Genomic DNA, 18173 nt, shown 5'->3' with positions numbered 1-18173 from the left:
AGCTGAAATGGCACAGAACAGAGAAGCAGTCAGTTGCTCACAGACACACAAAATAAATTGACGGAGCCCAGGTACTCACAGACACCGTTCACAGCTGCGCTGGCTCAACGCTGGGATGCTGACTGTGGTCCCCGGGGAGGCAGGAGCTGGGCGGGGCTGCTCACGGTTGGGGTGGACACCACCTCTGTATAGCTCAGTAAGACATGCTGAGCTGAAGGAGCTTTTTGCTTTTCACTTTTTTTTTTCCTTTCCAAAAGCTGAAGTGATATAAAGCAGACTTGAGGAATACCTCTATTAGGTTTCCTGTGACTGGGAACTCAGCTTCCAGATGCCTGGCCATTCTTGCTCAACATAGGGACTGAGGCCGTGCGGCCCCGGTGGGGGCTGCTGTGGGGCGGCTGGCAGAGAGCAGAGGCGCGCAGGCCGCTGCTGCAGGCTCGGCTAGCCCTGTGCTCCCTTCCCTGTCTGGGGAGAGGAGCTCCGTCTCCTCAGAGGGCCCTCGGAGCCGTCCTCTCCCTATCTACTGGCATGCCTCACCTTTCGAGGTGAGGAGCTGCGGTGCTCCCTTTTTTGGTTAGGCTTTTCCTTTTGTCCCCCTGGAGGGAGGAGAATAGGAGGCCCTGGCATGCCTTGTTCTCATTTTACGCATCCCTGTGGGTCTGTCTCTGCTAAAGATGTGCTCATTTGAGAAGGAGCACCTGCTCCTGGTCCCGTCTTTGGAGCTAGAGAAATAGTCTAACCAGTTCTGTGACTGTTTTGTTCCAGTCTGATACAGTTTATATTCATAGAAACTTTTATTTCCAAAGAAGTAAAATGTCCATTTGTCTTTATAATTGTTAGCCTTACTCTGCTCTCAGAGGGGTTGCTTTCCGTTAGTCTTGTCTATCTCATGCCATGCATCTTGGTTCCTCGATTTCTGTTTGTCCATTAACGTTCACGACTTCTTATCTACCACTTTGCTGCACAGACATCTTGGGACTCCTGAGACTACTCTTCTAGTACCAGCTTTACTTACTAATTTAAAAAACTCCTAACGCATGCTTTAATCACGGCCTTCTAGTCTTCCAGCTTCCTTGGGCAAGTCCTTTTTTTGCAGCTGCTTCTTTCCCAGGAACCTCAGTGGATTGGCATGTCCGCTCCTATCCGTCACTTGGGTTCACTTTTCTCCCAATTCACTTAGGTTTTATGGCCCATTATTTCACTCATTTTTGCTGATACCCTAAACTAGTGGTTCTCAAACAGTGGTCTAGGGGTTTCTGAGATTTTGTGGTTAAAACCCTGGGAGAAGAGTCTGGCTCTACCCAGAAATCATAGACCAGAAGAATGTTTAAAGGCTGGCAGGAAAAGGGAAGCCAGTTAGTGATGGAGTCTGGGAGAAGAGTCAGAGAAGGAGGAAGATCGCTGATGTCAGGGTGCTGCTCAGAGGGCAGGTGAAATCATGAAGAGTGATTTGGCTGTTGGTTCATCACTGCCTGCTGCCAGAAGTGCTTTGAGTTGGTCAGTGGGTGTGAAGTGAGCTAAGTGGTTGGGAGAGTGAGTGAGTGGTGGTGAAAAGTGGAAGTCCACAAGTAGAGGCCATAAAGGGGAGGACAGAGAATAGGGTATGGTAGGGAAAGAGTGACTGGCCAGGTTGTGACGTTGGGCTTTCTGCCCACAGCCCCTTGCTCTCGTCCCGTCTTGTAAGTACACGGTTGTGTAACAGGCCAGCGCTTACAGCACTGTAGAGGCACGGCATGACGGCCCGCTGGGTCACGGGCCACTTTTGTTCTGTAAACATATGGAAGCTCGAGCTGAAGAGCCCTGTGTGCGCGTTATGGCTGCGATATGGCTGGGTCAGCCACAGGAAGGTACAGCATGGCTGCCTGTGGTTGTTGTCTGCAGTTCCTGCAGCTCCTCGAGTTGCCTTCCAGCTTCCCCGCTCGCGCCCCGCCTACCCTGGGTTCAGCACACAGTGTGAACAGTGAGACGGTTGGCATGGTCAGCAGGACAGCCAGCAGGTGCAGGAGCCCGAGGCTGCAGTGGATGGAGGCAGCCAGCGGCCGCCACAGAGGATGTGGCACCAGGTGGCCGCGGCCCTCTTGGCACAGCCCCTGCTGGGAGACGGGGGAGCAGCGGACGGCTCACTGGCTACCATTCAAAAGGTGTTACAGGTGGGGAGTTCCCGTTTGCTCAACGAGGTGGCACGGACTGCTGCCGGTGGTGGCTTATAGCTTAGCCCCCAAGATGATAGCTGCACCTTGTCTTGGGATCCCGGACGAGCCTCCAAGATGGTCATGATAGCCTACCTGTGCGGTGAACAGTTTTCCACCCAATTTGTGGTCTCCGAAGGAGAAGATTTAACTCTGGGACCAAAGAGAGTCTCAGTCACTCAGAGCTTTGTGTAGTAGAAATTTTTTTAAAGTGATAGTGACAGAAAAAGCTTCTGACATAGACATAAGGGGGTAGAAAGATTGCCTGCCTTGCTAGTTTAAGCAGAGCATTATATACTTTTCTGCTAGCTGTGCTGTTGAGAATAGAAAAAATACCTGAAGGCTGTAAAAATTTTGCCCAGACCCTTTCCTGTAAGGGTCACCCTGGGATGTCATCCTGGGATGACACCAACACAGGATTAGCCAGAAGGAACCGGTTAACGCAGAGCTCAAGGCTGTGGCAGTTCTACCCAGACCTCCCCCCTAACGTACGTTCTGAGTTCCAGAAAAGCCTGTCCTTGGACAAGAGATGCTACTGCCTACGAGGCCTACGTGTCTAAGGCAAAAGAATGTGAAAAAGAAAGAATGTCCGCCTCCTCCTTAAAGGGGCCTTCCGCGTGGACTCCTTATCAGCCTGCCTAGAATGAACTCTCTCACTGGCACTCTGAGGTGGATTTTCCCGACCGCCCTGAAGGTGGGTGTGCATGGTGCCCTCTGTGATGCTGCACAGCTGCACGAGTTGCAGAGACTCATTGGAGCAGTGTCTGCGTGCACTGGGGCACGAGATGCACGGCCCTGAGGACCCCACTCCTCTGACAGGGAAGTCATGACCGACGACGGCCATGAGCGTTGTGAGACCCGAGGGTCCCTGGTTGGCAGTGAGGCCCGTGGTGCAGCAGAAAGGGAAGCATGAGAAGCCTGTGGCCCGAGGGGCGTCCTCGAGGGGGCATCCTCAAGTGGCCCCCAGTGTGACTGAGTTCACGATGTATCGACCATACACTCAGCTGGAGTTGGTTGACTTGGGTAAATGGTTTTGGCAAAGGCAAGGGGAACCCTTGGCAGCATGGCTTTTGTGAATCTGGAGCACAGGGGTGGACAGTATCATTCATTCTGGGGACAAAATAGAATGGTTGGCGTCTATAACCACTCACCCCTCACTGAAACAGAGGTTGTGGAACTTGACGAGACTGCAGATCCCTGCTTGTTAGTGAGGCCCGTGGTGCAGCTGAGAGTGGAGCGGCAATGTCAGTGCCCGCAGCGAGAGACTGGGTGGGGACATGAGCTCGCCGTGTGGGCTGAGACCCCGAGGATACAGACTCGTGATGTGAGCTGTGAATGCCGCAAAAATCCCCTCTTTGAAGGTGAAGGAGTGGGCCCGGTGCCTGGGGAGGGTTTAGTGGGTCCTTACTGAGAGAAGTAGAGGGATAGCACGGGAGACCCCATTTTGAAAGTGTGAAGACCTGAAGGGGGCCTGAGCTGGGAGGGGCCCCTTCTGGGAAAAGTGTTAGTCACTCAGTCGTGCCTGACTCTCTGCGACCCCATAGGCTGCAGCCCATCAGGTTTCTGTGTAAATGATAGTTTCCCGGCAAGGATACTGGAGTGGGATACATTTCCTTCTCCAAGGGATCTTCCCAACCCAGAAATCGAACCTGGGTCTCCTGCATTGCAGGCAGGTTCTTTACCAAGTGAGCTACAAGGGAAGCCCATGTACACGGATACAAATGTGGGCTGGTTGGTGCAGAGGTGTCCTGTGGAGGCCCGTCCCAGACTTGGGGCAGTGTGTACTCTGAAGGCTGTGTCCTGTGAGGTCCGGGTTAGTCACTAGGGGAAGACTGCGGAAGATAGGCCGCATGTAGATTGTGAAGTGAGAGACGCTGAGGGGTGGAATGTAGGCAGAGAGCAGTTGGCCCAGCGGCGGTGGTCAGGCTCTCTGGCCCCATGTTTTGTAAATACGTGCTTGTGTAACAGCTGAGCTCACTTACAGCTCTGCGCGTGCACACCATGATGGGCCCGCCTGGCCGCCGGCCACTGTGGTTCTGAAAGCGTGGATGAGCTCCACCTGAACAAGCCCTTGTGGTATGTCATGGCCGCGTCACGGCGTGTCCGCTGGGTCAGCCACGCGGAGAGGGCACAGCACGTCTGCTGCTGCGGCTGCTCTGCCAGTCAGGAGAGCATAAGCGTGTCCGCGGTTCCTGCGAGTCCTTGAGTTGTCTTCCAGCTTCCCTGCTTGCGCTTTGCCTACCATGGGTTCATTGAATAGGGAGAATACAGCGAGACACGTACCTGTTGGAGTCATCACACCTGTGATGGTTCATGGGAGCTCAGCCTACACCTGCCTCAGCATCTGAGGATCAACTTCTCATCTCACGTTGTGTAGCATCGTCAGGCTTCCTGTGTTGCTTCGAGTTTAGGCTTGGGCTTGCCTGGAACGTTAAAGACCATTTCTTTAAACATTTGTTTAAACTTTAAACACCACTTTTGTGGTGTTTCTCTGCTGCATTTACCTCCGATTATCCTGTGTGACGTGCGTATGTCTTGTCCCACCCTCATGGGCAATTCATTTGATGTGCTTGCTTCTCTTTCACTGAGAAAATAGAAGCCGCTCATGCTGCCGCCGCCATCTCCTTGCCACCTGCAGCGGGACTCGGATGCCCTCGGCTCCTGCCTCTCCTCCTCCCTTCACTGTGTATAAATTTGTGTCTGTGGCCCCTTGGCTTGGTGCCTTTTTTCAGAGATTCTGCCTTTCCTGCATCAGTGAGTAAGCAGTGGATCGTTCCAACAATTGTGTAACTGCTCTCATCTTAAAAAACCCCTCTGAAGAGTCTGTTTCTCATCACCTTTGTGTGCTGCCCTTTATTATAAAACTCCTGAAAAGAACTACTTCCATTTTGTTCAGTTTTTCTCCCTTCTTGTTCCATTTCATTTCAGTCAGGGTTTTGTCTCCACCCTTCCAGAAAGGCTGCTCTTGTCAAGGTCGCCCATGACCTACCTCCATGTTGCTAAATCCAGCTGTCAGTTCTCAGTCCTCATCTTACTTGATGTGTCAGCAGCATTTGACACAGTCGATAATTCTGTTTTCCTAGACAAACTCTCCACTTGGCTTTTAGTACATCGGTCTCGTCTTCACCGCTGCTTCTCCGTCAGCTTTTGCTGTTTCCTTCTGTTGAGCTGGCTTCTAAATACTGGAGAGCCCAGGCTCTGTTCTCAGACTTCTCTTCTGCGTTGCACTCCCCACTACAGTGGAAAGCTCACTCAGTCTCACGGCTTTAAGTACTGTCTCCTGCTGCTCAGTCTTTTCTTCCTCCGAGCCTGGACCCTCCCACTGGACTGCACAGATTTTTATATCCAACTGCCCATTCCACCATGCTCCTCTGCTGAGTAAATGATACATGTTTCAAATTAGACAGTGTAAACTCTACTTCTTATTTCTACCCCCAAACTGCTCCTCCTGTAATCTTCCCTGACTCAGGAAATGGCAACTCTGTCTTTCCAGTTTCTCAGGCCAAGAACCCGATGTTTATCCCTGCAAGTCCTGTCAAGTCTGCTTTCAAAGCCTCCCTCCTCGTCACCTGCACTGCAGAGTCTGCGTGACCTCTCCTCTGGATCACCGAGTGACTCCTGACTGTGCTCCCTGCCCTGTCGTTCCCCTCCTGGTCGATCCTCCGCTGTTACTCGACTGAGCCCTTTGCAGCGTGTCGGATCACGCCACTGCCCTGCTCCGTGGCTGTGCTCTGCCCAGTCCAAGGTCGTTCTCCGTCTTATGGCCTCCAGCCCTTCTTCAGAAACCCACGTACAAGGGACATCTCTCAGCTTTATCATCCTCTGGAATGGTTTCATTTGAGAGTCTTCAAAACATTTCTGGTGTGGTCCACAGTTCCGTTAAGCCTTTATTTCAAGCACACTTGGTCAGTAACTGTCATGAGGTCTGCCATTCCTTCACCCATCCTATTTTGCCTGCCATACCCTAGATAAGATAGAAATTAAAAGGACTTTAATATTGAAAAACTTCTTTGTGAAACTGCTGTTTGTTTTGATAAGTGGTGTAATTATTGAATAATCCTCACCCCACATTGATGTGTGAGGCCTCTTGTATGTATAATCATGGTACATACATTTAAAAAAATTAAAACAAATTCTGTTTTGATCTTGGTTGTGTGTGGGGCTCTCCGTTGCTCTGCATGGGCTTCTCTAGTTGCAGTGAGCAGGGGCTGCTCTTTGTTGTGGCAGGCTTTTCATCGTGGTGGCTCCTCTCGTGGAGCATGGGCTCCCGGGGCACGGGCTCCAGCGGTCGCAGCACACGGCTCAGTGGCTGTGCCTCGCAGACTGTAGCGCACAGGCTCAGGGCTTGCAGCCCCTGGGCTCGAGAGTGAGGGCTCAGCAGTGCTGGCGTATGGGCTTGGTTGCTCCATGGCACCTGTATCTTCTGGACCAGGTATCGAACCGTGTCGCCTGCACTGGCAGGCAGATTCTTATCCACTGTAACACCAGGGAAGTCCACATGTTCCTATAATTGAATCTGTCTCATTGATTGTCAGGTTTTGGTGCCAGCATACTCTTTAAATGTTACTGAAACTTCAGAGTGTGTTTTAATATTTGGTGGGGATAGTAGCATCTCATGAGTTTACTTTTCAAAATTGTCAGTGATGGTCTCGTTCTTAACAATAGTTCCATGATTTTAAAACAACTTGGTCAATTTATGAAAAGAAAAATGTCCATTGGTTTAAACTGAGCTGACTAGCTTGTGTAAGTTAATACTTCATAATACTTTTTATTCGCTAAAATTTTTACTATGTAATAGAGTAAATTCTTTTTCCTTATAAATACCAAAGATCTATTTTGTTTTACTTAAAAAGGTATGCAAAAAAAGTAAATGTGTTACATTTTTTTGTTTCAGATCTGTTTCCTTATTTTTGCTATACTCTACATTGTCTCCTACTTCATCATCACAAGATACAAGAGGAAATCAGGTAAGCAGACACACACTAATGAACGCGTTGACTCTAATGCCATGTGGTCTAGACGTGTTCCATGGCCGCAGGGCACCATGAGCATGGTCAGTGTGTTCCTTACGGCTGTGGTTGCGGCAGGCAGTTGCCTGATACTGAGAGCACTGAAAATAACCTCCAGGGAATCTGACTACTTGCAGGGTCAGTAGTCAGACCCAGGTCTGCTTCTTAGCCCTGAGCCCTTGTTTATCCTCGTTCTTATATTCAACTAAGAATAGCCCAGGGCTCTTCAGTGTCTGGGGAATTCCAGAGTTTATGAGGATGTTTGGTTCCTCGGCTCTGAATTTGAGCATACTCACCCCCATCACCCCTACCCCATTCTTTCTCTCAACCAGAATATTGTTTCTTTCTAAAGTGGTATAGAATTTAGAGTGTCCATAATACCCAGATGGTGCTAGTGGTAAAGAACCCGCCTGCCAATGCAGAGATGTAAAGAGACAAGGTTCGATCCCTGGGTCAGGAAGATCCCCTGGAGGAGGGCATGGCACTCCAGTATTCTTGTCTGGAGAATACCTTGGACAGAGGAGCCAAGGGGATTCTGGTGGGCTACAGTCTACAGGGTCGCAAAGAGTCCAGTGTGACTGATGCGACTTAGCACACATGCATAATACCATTTAACATTCAATTATGTATTATGTTATTCTTTTATTTTTTCATATGTATCCTTATCTCACCAGGGGGCCATTATATCTTTTTTTAAAATGAATTTTGTGCTGATTTATTCACAGATTTTTATGCCAGAGTTTTGTAAGTAACTAACCATTGTTTTTTTTAATAAAATAACTAGTTACTTTACTGACTTCTGTTAAATTTGAGCTACTTCTTTGAAATCACAAGATTTCCACTTGTGATGCTAGGCTAATCATAGGTGCCATGTGAATATTTAAAGATTTCATATATTAAAGATTCCTTATGTTATCATATTAAACTTTAAGACTTTTTAAAGAAATCAGGAAATAGTGCTTGCTGTGTGCACTTAGCTTTGTGGCTGCACTGAAATGCGGTTTGCATTCCTTAGTCTCTCAAAATTGTGAAGAACTGGGATCCAAGACAGTATCTTAGCTCCTTTAAAAGATGTCTTGGCATCAGGCTTTATAGATTATGTGTGTTGAACAAGGGAGAGAGAGAAGGAATGAACCATGCATTGTTTTAGAGGAAATTAGGGGATGATAAGCAGGAAAACAGGACATCTATTAGACGTGTTTTAGAGTAATCACAGAAGAGTAAAGAAGACCCTGGACCTGGTTGGTAGAGTGTTGGCAACAGAACTGAAATGGATGTGAAGCTATTAAAACACTCTTCAAGATTATGTGGTTGATTAAATGTAGGTACAACAATATAAACATTAATTGTGACAGTGGTACTTTGTTGGTCTCTCTGGTTATAGAAGTATTTTGGGCAGCCAGTAATTAAGAATAGAGTTTGGACTAAGAGACTGGCCCACATATGCCACTGTCACTGAAGCAGGTGGCTACTCAGAATTCCAGAGACCCATACAGAGAGCCTTTGAGGACAACCCCAGTGAGGTATTGAGGGAGAAAGAAGGGCTGGGGTGTTATATAATATTTTTTGTAATTGGATCATAGTCTCCTTAGCTGGTAAGATTATGTGGGAGGACTAAAAAGATGGCCACCCGCCATGAGAGAGGAGAGGGTAGGGCGAGGAAGCACCAGAGCAAGGGCCATCTGCTCTTGAAAGAGACACAAAGTGCGTGTATTTCTGTCTGTAACTGGAACAGAATGATGCAGTGTCAAGGCAGTGGTGTACAGGGTGGTTTAGGGTAAAATCCTCATCTTACCATTACTAACAAATAGGCTCAAATTACAGAAAAGTGTGTGAGTTCTAAGATTCTGAATTTTAATTTTATAATAATTTTTTTTTGTGTGGCTATTATCACCAGGGGCTTCCTGGTGCCTCAGATGGTAAAGAATTTGCCTGCAATGCAGGAGACCCGGTTTGATCCTGGGTCAGGAAGATGCCCTGGAGCAGGGAATGGCAACTCACTCCAGTGGTCTAGCTTGGAGAATCCCATGGACAGAGGACCCTGGCGGCCGCAGTCCACAAAATCACAAAGAATTGGACACAACTGAGCTACTAACACACATTATCAACCAGAAAATTTCATTCATTAGCAATTTCACTGACTCGTATAACAGTCAACTTGAATATGGTTCCAATGGTTATACCAAGTTTTATTTCCCTGAGCACTAAAGATTTGGAAGATTTTGATTTACATATGGGAGTTTTGTTAATCAGGATTGATCAGTCAAAAGACTCTTGTTGTTCTTTAACCATATTCTATCCTATCCGATTTAGTGAGATTTAGAGTTGGAAAATTGCTTCTTCAGGTTTATATTTTATGTTTTATTAAATTAATGAAGCATTTTGTTGGAAGATAACAATATTAATGCCTTGAACATTTTTGCAGATGAACAAGAAGATGAAGATGCCATAGTCACAGGATTTCGTATGTATTTAATGTTCAGTTCTCGTGTTTATATTCTAGAGTCATGAATTTTCATTAATACTGCCCTTTGGGCAGAAATATGGAAAAAATTCACCTAAGTATTAAAACAACTTTAAAGTATTACAGCAGCTTTTCAAGAAAGACATGTAAGCAAACACAAGGATAATTGTGGACTGATTATCTGTTGAAATTTACTGCTTAAGGAGCCAACAGAAGGTCTTGGTCATCCCCTTAGCCTCTCTCAGCCCACACCAGGAAGTCCTGTTGCTTTGTCGTCAGTTCTTGCTCCATTTCAGAAGGCAATGTTTCTAGAACTGCCTTCAGTTCTGAGGAACACTTTTCTGCAGGTGTATAAGCAGTCACATGTCTGCATTTTCTGGCTTGACCCCGGGCCCTACTTTGAGGCCCCTTGTTGGCATTTAGTGGTGCCGCATCAGCCTTTACGGATAGTTCTCCCTAGCCACTCAAGGCAGCAGATGGTATGACCCTGTTTTGTATCTCTAAGCCAGTCATAATACTTCTATAAGGTTTTTGATGTAAGGTCCACTGTTATATTTATGGTGACTATATATTCAGGATTTCTGGGTAACTTTTGATTTCAAAACCATTTGTGTGTCCTCATACACTTGCTCCTTGGTCACATACACCTCCTAGCTTCACACTTGGGAGCCACGGTGGGCCTCTCCAGCTGGGCTGCTGGCCAGTGTGCTGAGCGGTCAGGAGGTAGAGGGCTGGGAAGGCTTCATGGGGCACGGGGACGCAGAGGGCCCCGAGGGAGAGGGCCGACTGCCCAGACACACGGAGCCCTGAGAACCCGCTCCCTGTGAGGAGGGTGGGTGAGCCTGACAGTGTGTGGGCCCTGTCGTGGCAGGGGCGCTTGGAGGGTGGCTTGGGAGTTCTTGTGCAGGACCAGAGGGCGGGCCTGTGGGTGCGAAGGAGGGAGCAGAGGTGGCCGTCACAGACAGACGGAGGACAGAGAGGAGGTCACGGGAGTCACCTGGGGGCAGGTGCCTGAGCTGGGCAGTGCACCTGGGATGGAGATGGGGCCCCACTTTTCCCAGCAAACAGGCTGTCCATCCCAGCAAAACCGCTTGGTAAGCCTACTGCTGTGCTTGAGTTGGATTGTATTTTTGACATGTATCATATGTCTACATTAAAAAGTTTATCAGTCGTTTGCTAAACAGGGGAGGTATCTTTGGCTTTTAAGTAGGAAAACACTTCTCTTGGTTGCCACAAGATGGCACTGGACTCAAAGTTAATCTGTTAGATGTGTTTTGAGCATTTAGTATGATTTTTTTTTTCTTACATGTATTTTCACATACTTTCTACATTAAATTTAATGGAGTGGATATTAAATTAAAATTTCATCTCTAATTTTAGTGAGGGAGGTTCCATTTTCCTTTGTCATTTTAGTCTTCAAAAAACTTTAAAAATTAGATATTAAAATTTTAAGCATTTTGGACGTGTATAACTGAGAAAGTGAAAGCCCCTTATGGGCCCTCTCCTAGGAGTTGTTATATATTATGCTAGATTTTTTTAATGTACCTCTTTTCCTGTGTGAAAATACACATGTTGGGGGAGAGGGATGGGAGAGAGCATGGTTTATATTTATTGTCTGTGCTTTTTCAACTTTATTTTAGACATTTTCCATATTACACATTTTGAGCTATCCTATTTTTAAAAATGACAAAATCATCTTTTAAATATTGTTTAATAGTTTCCTACAATTTATTATATAGTTTATTTAACCTTTACCTATTTTAAGAGATAGTAGACCAATGGCTTTGTAAGTTTTTCTTCCAGAAATAACCATTTTAGCTTAAGTCGTTTTTCATACTGTTTTCACAAGTATTTTTTTCACCTGAAACAGCTGTGCATTGCTCTTAGCATATATTGCCAGCGTTGTTAATTAAATGCAATTGTGAAATAAATACTTAAATTTAAAAGAGGAATGAGACTACAATTTATTCTTCATAAATGTGTGAAGTATGCTGTCTCCAGTCTCTCTCTGCTTTAGGCCCACTTGGTAGACTTAAGGGTCTTTTCACAGGTGAGTTTTAGAGTTGGTCTAGTTTAACTTCTGGGACTATATGTATATCGTTTGTCTTCCAGCTGCGTGTACTCAACGAGATGCGTGTTGGATCTGTTGGGATGTAAGCGCTGCAGAGCTGGGCCCTACTCCCTGTGCGCCTTTTGCGGCCCCGCCTGCGCGGCCTCTGCTGACGCTGGCTCTCCCCTTCCTTCCAGGCTGTTTCTGAGCACCTTCACTCTGGCAGTGTCGGCTGGAGCGGTCTTGCTTCTACCCTTCTCGATAATCAGCAACGAAATCCTGCTTTGTTTTCCCCAAAACTACTATATTCAGTGGCTGAATGGCTCCCTGATTCATGGTTAGTATATACGTCTTAATATAATCACAATTAGTGTTTTCATTTTATACTGTACTATATTTAAAATTTTTCCCTTTCTTATTTTCCATAAAAATATGGGTCTTCCTTCAGTAAACTATTTGAGTCCTTCATAAAATCAGAAAATCAGATTTTACTTACTAGTCTGATTCTTAGTTGTGAAAAGCTTTTCTACAAGAAGCAGCATTTATACTGTGATTTTGATAAATACATTTTCATTTAATTATTTAGCAAGAGAATTTTGATTTATCTGGATATGTCAGAACTCAACCTCCATTTCAGACCTTAAAAAAAAAAAAGCTTACCATAGTTTCTACTTTATTTCTTTGCTGTTCATTTCTGTAGTCATTTCAGAATGTGTGATAGAAGGGGGAGAAACTGTTTTGTCAAGGACAGACTTCAGAATTTGTTGTTGTTGTTGTTCAGTTGGTAAGTCTTGTCTAACTCTTTGTGGCCCCATGGCCTGCAGCACACCAGTCTCTTCTGTCTTCCACTATTTCCCGGAGTTTGCTCATACTCACGTCAACTGAGTTGATGAGCCATCCAACCATTTCTTCCTTTGTTGCCCCACACTCCTGCCTTCAATCTTTCCCAGCATCAGGGTCTTTTCCAGTGAGTGAGCTCTTCTCATCAGGTGACCTAAGTGTTGGAGTTTCAGCTTCAGCCTCAGTCCTCCCTGTGAATATTCACGGCTGATCTCCTTTAGGATTGACTGGTTTGCTCTCCTTGCTGTCCATGCGACTCAGAAGAGTCTTCTCCAGCACCACAGTTCAGAAGCATTGATTCTTCGGCAGTCAGCCTTCTATGGTCCAGCTCTCACATCCATACATGACGACTGGGAAAACCGCTTTGACTGTGTGGACCTTTGTCAGCAAAGTGATGTCTCTGCTCTTTAATATGCTGTCTAGGTTGGTCATAGCTTTCCTGCCATGGAGCTGCAGTCACCGTCTACCGTGATTCTGGAGCCCAAGAAAATAAAATCTCTCACTGTTTCCACTTTTTCCCCTTCTATTTGCCACAAAGTGATGGGACCAGATGCCATGATCTTCGTTTTCTGAATGTTGAATTTTAAGCCAGCTTTTTCACTCTTCTCTTTTACCTTCATCAAAAGGCTCTTTGTTCCTCTTGGCTTTCTTCCATAAGAGTGGTATCATCTGCATATATGAGGTTATTGTTTATTCTCCTGGCAATCTTGATTTCAGCTTGTGCTTCATCCAGAGCAGCATTTTGCATGATGTTTTCTGCATAGAAGTAAAATAAGCACGGTGACAACATACAACCTTGATGTACTCCTTTCCCAATTTTGAACCAGTCTGTTGTTTCATATCTGGCTCTAACTCTTGCCTCTTAACCTGCATATAGGTTTCTCAGGAGGTAAGTAGGTAGTCTGGTACTCCCGTCTCTTTTAGGATTTTCCCATTTTGCTGTGATCCGCACAGTCAAAGGCTTTAGCATAGTCAGTGAAGCAGAAGTAGATGTTTTCCTGGAATTTCCTTGCTTTCTCTGTGATCCAGTGGATGTTGGCAATTAAGATCTCTGGTTCTTCTGCCTTTTCTAAATCCAGCTTGTATATCAGGAAGTTCTCTTTTCATGTACTGCTGAAGCCTAGCTTGAAGGATTTTGAACATTACCTTGCTAGCATGTGAAATGAACACAGTTGTATGGTAGCTCTCAGCATTCTTTGGCATTGCCCTTCTTTGGGATTGGAGTGAAAACTGATTTAAAAATTAATGTGGTTAAAAAAATAATGACTTATTTTGGCAGTGTGGTATATTGCTTTGAAGCAAAATAGATCTGAATTTCAGTCTTGGCTCTGTGATTTTCTGGAAATGTTTAGTGAGGTAGGACATTTTAATTTGTGAAATACATACAAAGATCTGACACACACATCTTTCTATGTGTTTCATTGCCTTTTGCCTACCTTTTTCCATATTGAATTATGTTATCTCTTTATGTGTGAAACGCATCAGCTGTTTATCAGATTTTTGTAAATATGTTTTTCTGGTTATGTTTTAATTTTGCGTTTTTGGTTGCAGGATTTTTGCTTTTTATGTGGCCAGTCTTTTTCTTCCTTTGGTTTCTGTAATTCTTTTTGTATTTAGAAGATGATCTCCCTTCATGAGATGTGACAAATACTCTTTTTTTTCCTTGTTCTTTTAAAAAGTGGTTTTGTTTGCATGTAACTGTTTAATCCATTTGGAGTTCATACAGATAACTACGTTTTTTCTTACCCCTTTGTGTTTGTGTTTAAAGAAATACATACTTGCTGTAGAAAATTTGGAAAGCAAAATTTATAGTGAAGAAAATTCGTATTACAGTCTCACGGCTCAGAGAATTGCTGTCACCTGAACCCTTGAGTATTGTGTGTGTGCCTGTGGACACGTAGCTGAATAGATAATGAGATGGAACCTAATGGAATTCAATAGATGAGAAATTTCCCCTTTTAAATTTACATTTCTTTAATTACTATTGAGGGTGGGCATTTACAAAGCACATTTTTCGGTCATTTGTATTTGTTTTTTAGTAAATTTCCCCCCTGTATTTCTTGTGTCCATTTTTGCAAGTTTTTAAGTATTAACTGTCAGGTTAATTGCAAATGTTTCCTTCCCGGTTGGCCTTTGATATGCTCGTCCTGTTCTTGACAAGAAGAGTTTTGGTACCTCAGTCTATTGGGTATTTTACACTGAGCGTGTGCTTTCTGTCACACGTGAAACTGGAAACAAACGGAGTCACTGATGCCCTGAAGACCAAATGAATTCAGTGAAATTAGGACTAATTGTTAAGTGAATAAAGAGAAATTACTCCATTTTTGTTGCTTAGCAATTGAACTCAAGCAAATTAAGGTCTTTACTGACACTGACACAAAAAAGTAGGCCGTCCCCTGGGAAGTCACCGCGCAAGGTGGGAAACGGTGTGGGGGTCAGGTGCGCTGTGTTCTCAGTGGCGGGCTCAAAGATAATCTACCAGTGACTTTCCTGGTAAAGTACTTTCAGATAATATATGATTTGCAAGTGTTTTTGGCACATGTCTGAAGCACTTGTTGAGGCTGTCCCCCTTGGCCCTCACTCTCCGTGGCGCTGCGGCTCTGGTGCGTGCGTTTTGAGGATTGGGCTCCAGGTGCTTTCCCGGAAGTGCAGTTGGTCTCAGTCCAGGCTAACCAGAATTATGAGCGAACTGGCCTTTGTTTCCAGTTTTACTAAACAGAAAATGCATGACACACTTAATGACCTTTAAATACTCTAATCATAGCTGTTTATTTATTATTTTTATGGACTGAAAGTAAGAACTATCAGTACATGATGTGCTATGTATTTATGCTGGAGTCTTAACCTTGGAAGTAAATGTATTTGTTTGTATTGGTTGCCTTTCTGATTGTAATGTAAGAGGTGTAAGCTCATTGTATTTTGTTTCTGAATCAGGGCTTAGAGAAGCACTTCCCACATAGCGGTAGCCCAGTAAACATGTGTTGTGAGTAGGCAGACTGTAAACAGTAGCTTTAACCTCCAGTGACCATGTCGGCTGAAAGCTGGGGAGCTAGAGGAGGAGCCCCTAAGTTACATCTTTGCTTCTATATACATTCTCGTGGCAGGTCTTAGGAAGTCCTAGCCACCAGCGCTGGGTGGTGTTCTCGAGGGTTTGATGAGCCTGACTTTGTTTCTGCTTCTAGTTTTTTGGTAGAGCTGCTTGCAGTGAATTTCATAAAGCTTCATATTTATCTTTCTCTTCTGAATTCATAGTTATGTTTAATCTTGTAGATGACATCCAAGGAGTGTTTGTTTCCTTAGATTGTCTTGGGGTTGAAGATTCGTCAACCTTAGATATGCTTGCTCCTTTGTTTTTTAAAAATTATAAGCGTTAATGGGGCCAGACTGTTGCAGGGGAGCACCCAGGGTGTAGCTCAGTGTGAGGCTGAAGGCAGTGGTGACAGGAGTCGGGTCAGCTGTGGAGAGTATACGTCTGCGTTGCTGTGGCTGCGCGTATCCTCCGTCCCGGGCACCGTGGCCACTCTTTGATGAGCTCCCTGGGTGATGGCAGGGTGGCTCAGGGAGGAGGCTGACGGGGTCTCTGAGACTAGGACCAGGCCATCTGTCCACTTTACTATGAGACTCCTCCGCTGAGGTCTCCCTTTGATGGGATGCAAATAAGTTCACATTTTTTTCCCATTCAGAGTGGGCTGTTTGCACACCTCTTCTCCAAATCTCCTTGTGACCGGGTTTCCAGTCATGCTCCTTCCAAGTCCCTGACCTTCCAGCTGAGCCACAGGCCAGTGTGAATGTGTAATTATGTGTCTGAGCAAAGTGAGCGGTCAGGTGCACTGCCCAGAGTCCTGTCCACTGGGAGGATTCCCTGTCACTGCTGGCCTTTGTAGATGTCCCAGGGAGGGCTGTCCCCCTTCCTCTCTGGGGGCAGTGTCTGCTTGGCAGACCCGTCTGTGAGCCAGGCCCCGTCTTCTCTTCCTCTGCCAGCTGATCAGAAGGAATGCCCACCGGGGCACAGGTACAGTCCAGCTAGGGGGAGATGTGGGGACCGTGGGCGTTGGGGCCACTTCCGTGTGACTCACTCGTGCCTTCAGGGCCTGCTCAGGCACACTCTCCACTTGCGTCTGGGGTTGGGATGTGGCTGTGCACGTCCACTTTATGGCTTGGCACACCCACCAGTTCCTGATGTCCCACTTAGGTTGCATGGTGACTTGGTGACCCACAGTTAAGTGTTCAGTCTCTACTAAGCCTGACAGCAAGCCAGTAACTTTCTCAGAGGGAAGGTAGTAGTTACCTGCAGGGGGATGGCGGGACTTTGTTCCAAAATCCCAAGGGCCTTTGCTGTGATTCTCCTCCAGGGTCTGTCATGGGCTCTGAACAGCATCCTCTCTGCTGCCGACTCTTCCAGCACCATTAGATCTGCTGGGTCGTAAGGCCAAGGGCAAAGCAGCCTGCAGAGCTGCCTGGGCCTGCTACAGAGCCTTCTCTTGTTTTGAGCCCTGCTCAAAACCAGCGGCTTTCTGTATCACTCAGCAATGGGCCAGAGCGGCGCACCCGTGTGAGGAGCATGTTCCTTTTCCAAATCCCAAGAAGGCCCCGAGCAGTGCGCCTCTGCTTGGTGTAGGAGAGGCCAGGTGCCACAGCCCAGAGGGGCTGTGACCCAGACCGCTGGGCCCTGGAGTGTCTTCCGACAGGTGGAGTCGCTGCTGCCGCTTGCTCGCTGGGTCTGACTAGCACTGTCATCCGTGTAGTGAAGCAGGCTGCAGTCCCCTGGGAGGGAACGGTGATGGAGATCCCTCACTCTCAGCTGTGACATAGGGCCGGGAGGACCTGGGCCCCGAAGTCAGGACAGTGAAGATGACTTGTTTGCTTTACCAGCCGAAAGCAGACTGCTTCCGGCGGGCCTCATGGGTGGGCTTTCCCAGGTGGCCCCAGTAGTGAAGAACCCGCCTGCCAGTGCAGGCCTCATGGCCAGGGGTGGAGGAAAAAAGCTTTTGTCACATCGGTAGGCATACCAGGTACCAGGACATGTGTTCATTTGCCCTCACAGTGAAGCCGTGTCTGCCGCAGCAGCGTCACCGTAGCACCCCCTGGTTGACAGTTGCTCTCTGGTTAAGCTGCTAAGAACCTACAGTCATTCTCCAGGGTCCCTCTTGGGGATGTGAGAGTCAGCCCCCTCTCATTCCCCACCTTACCTTCAGGAATGTGGGGTTTCTTGTGGGTTATGGTTTCTGGGTTAGAGGTGGTTCTAGTGGCTTCTGCTTGGCCTTTCTCACTGTGATAGCTCTTATTCTGCAGGTCAGGGAACTGTGTGGGGATTCTGCCTGCATTTGAGCATGTCCGTTCCGGTTAGGCATTTCAGACCTGGGGAAAGAGCTGCAGCACACGTTCAGGGACCCATGGAGACGTGTGCAGCCTGAGCTAAACTCCCTTGACCCCCTGACCTCTACAGGCCCCTGCTCTGACCTGGGTGATGTTTTGGGTCCCCTGGAGGTAGTGTCATTTCAGAGTCAGAGTCAGTAGTCCCCGAATGTCTTGATGATTTCTCTTACCCCAGGGCAGTGATGGTATCCGTGTTCCTGTGCTAATCATTTGCTGTCTTGTGACATTTATGGGGTTTCTTGAAT

At 46.6% G+C, this 18173-nt stretch overlaps 1 protein-coding gene across 2 annotated transcripts in view; it reads left to right on the top strand.

The window, feature by feature from the left end:
* The window catches only part of LMBR1 (limb development membrane protein 1), a 133338-nt gene that overhangs the window by 16339 nt on the left and 98826 nt on the right, over positions 1-18173 (top strand). For both annotated transcript variants that reach the window (XM_055591375.1, XM_055591374.1), the window contains exons 2-4: positions 7084-7156; positions 9624-9666; positions 11910-12049. In XM_055591375.1, the coding sequence (XP_055447350.1) occupies positions 7084-7156; positions 9624-9666; positions 11910-12049 (256 nt within the window). The remainder of the gene's footprint in view (positions 1-7083; positions 7157-9623; positions 9667-11909; positions 12050-18173) is intronic.

This window comes from Bubalus kerabau, chromosome 8 (assembly GCF_029407905.1).
Source record: "Bubalus kerabau isolate K-KA32 ecotype Philippines breed swamp buffalo chromosome 8, PCC_UOA_SB_1v2, whole genome shotgun sequence".
Lineage (NCBI taxonomy): Eukaryota > Metazoa > Chordata > Mammalia > Artiodactyla > Bovidae > Bubalus > Bubalus kerabau.
The sequence above is the reverse complement of the archived record's forward strand: the minus strand, read 5'-3'. Positions and strand labels throughout refer to the sequence as shown.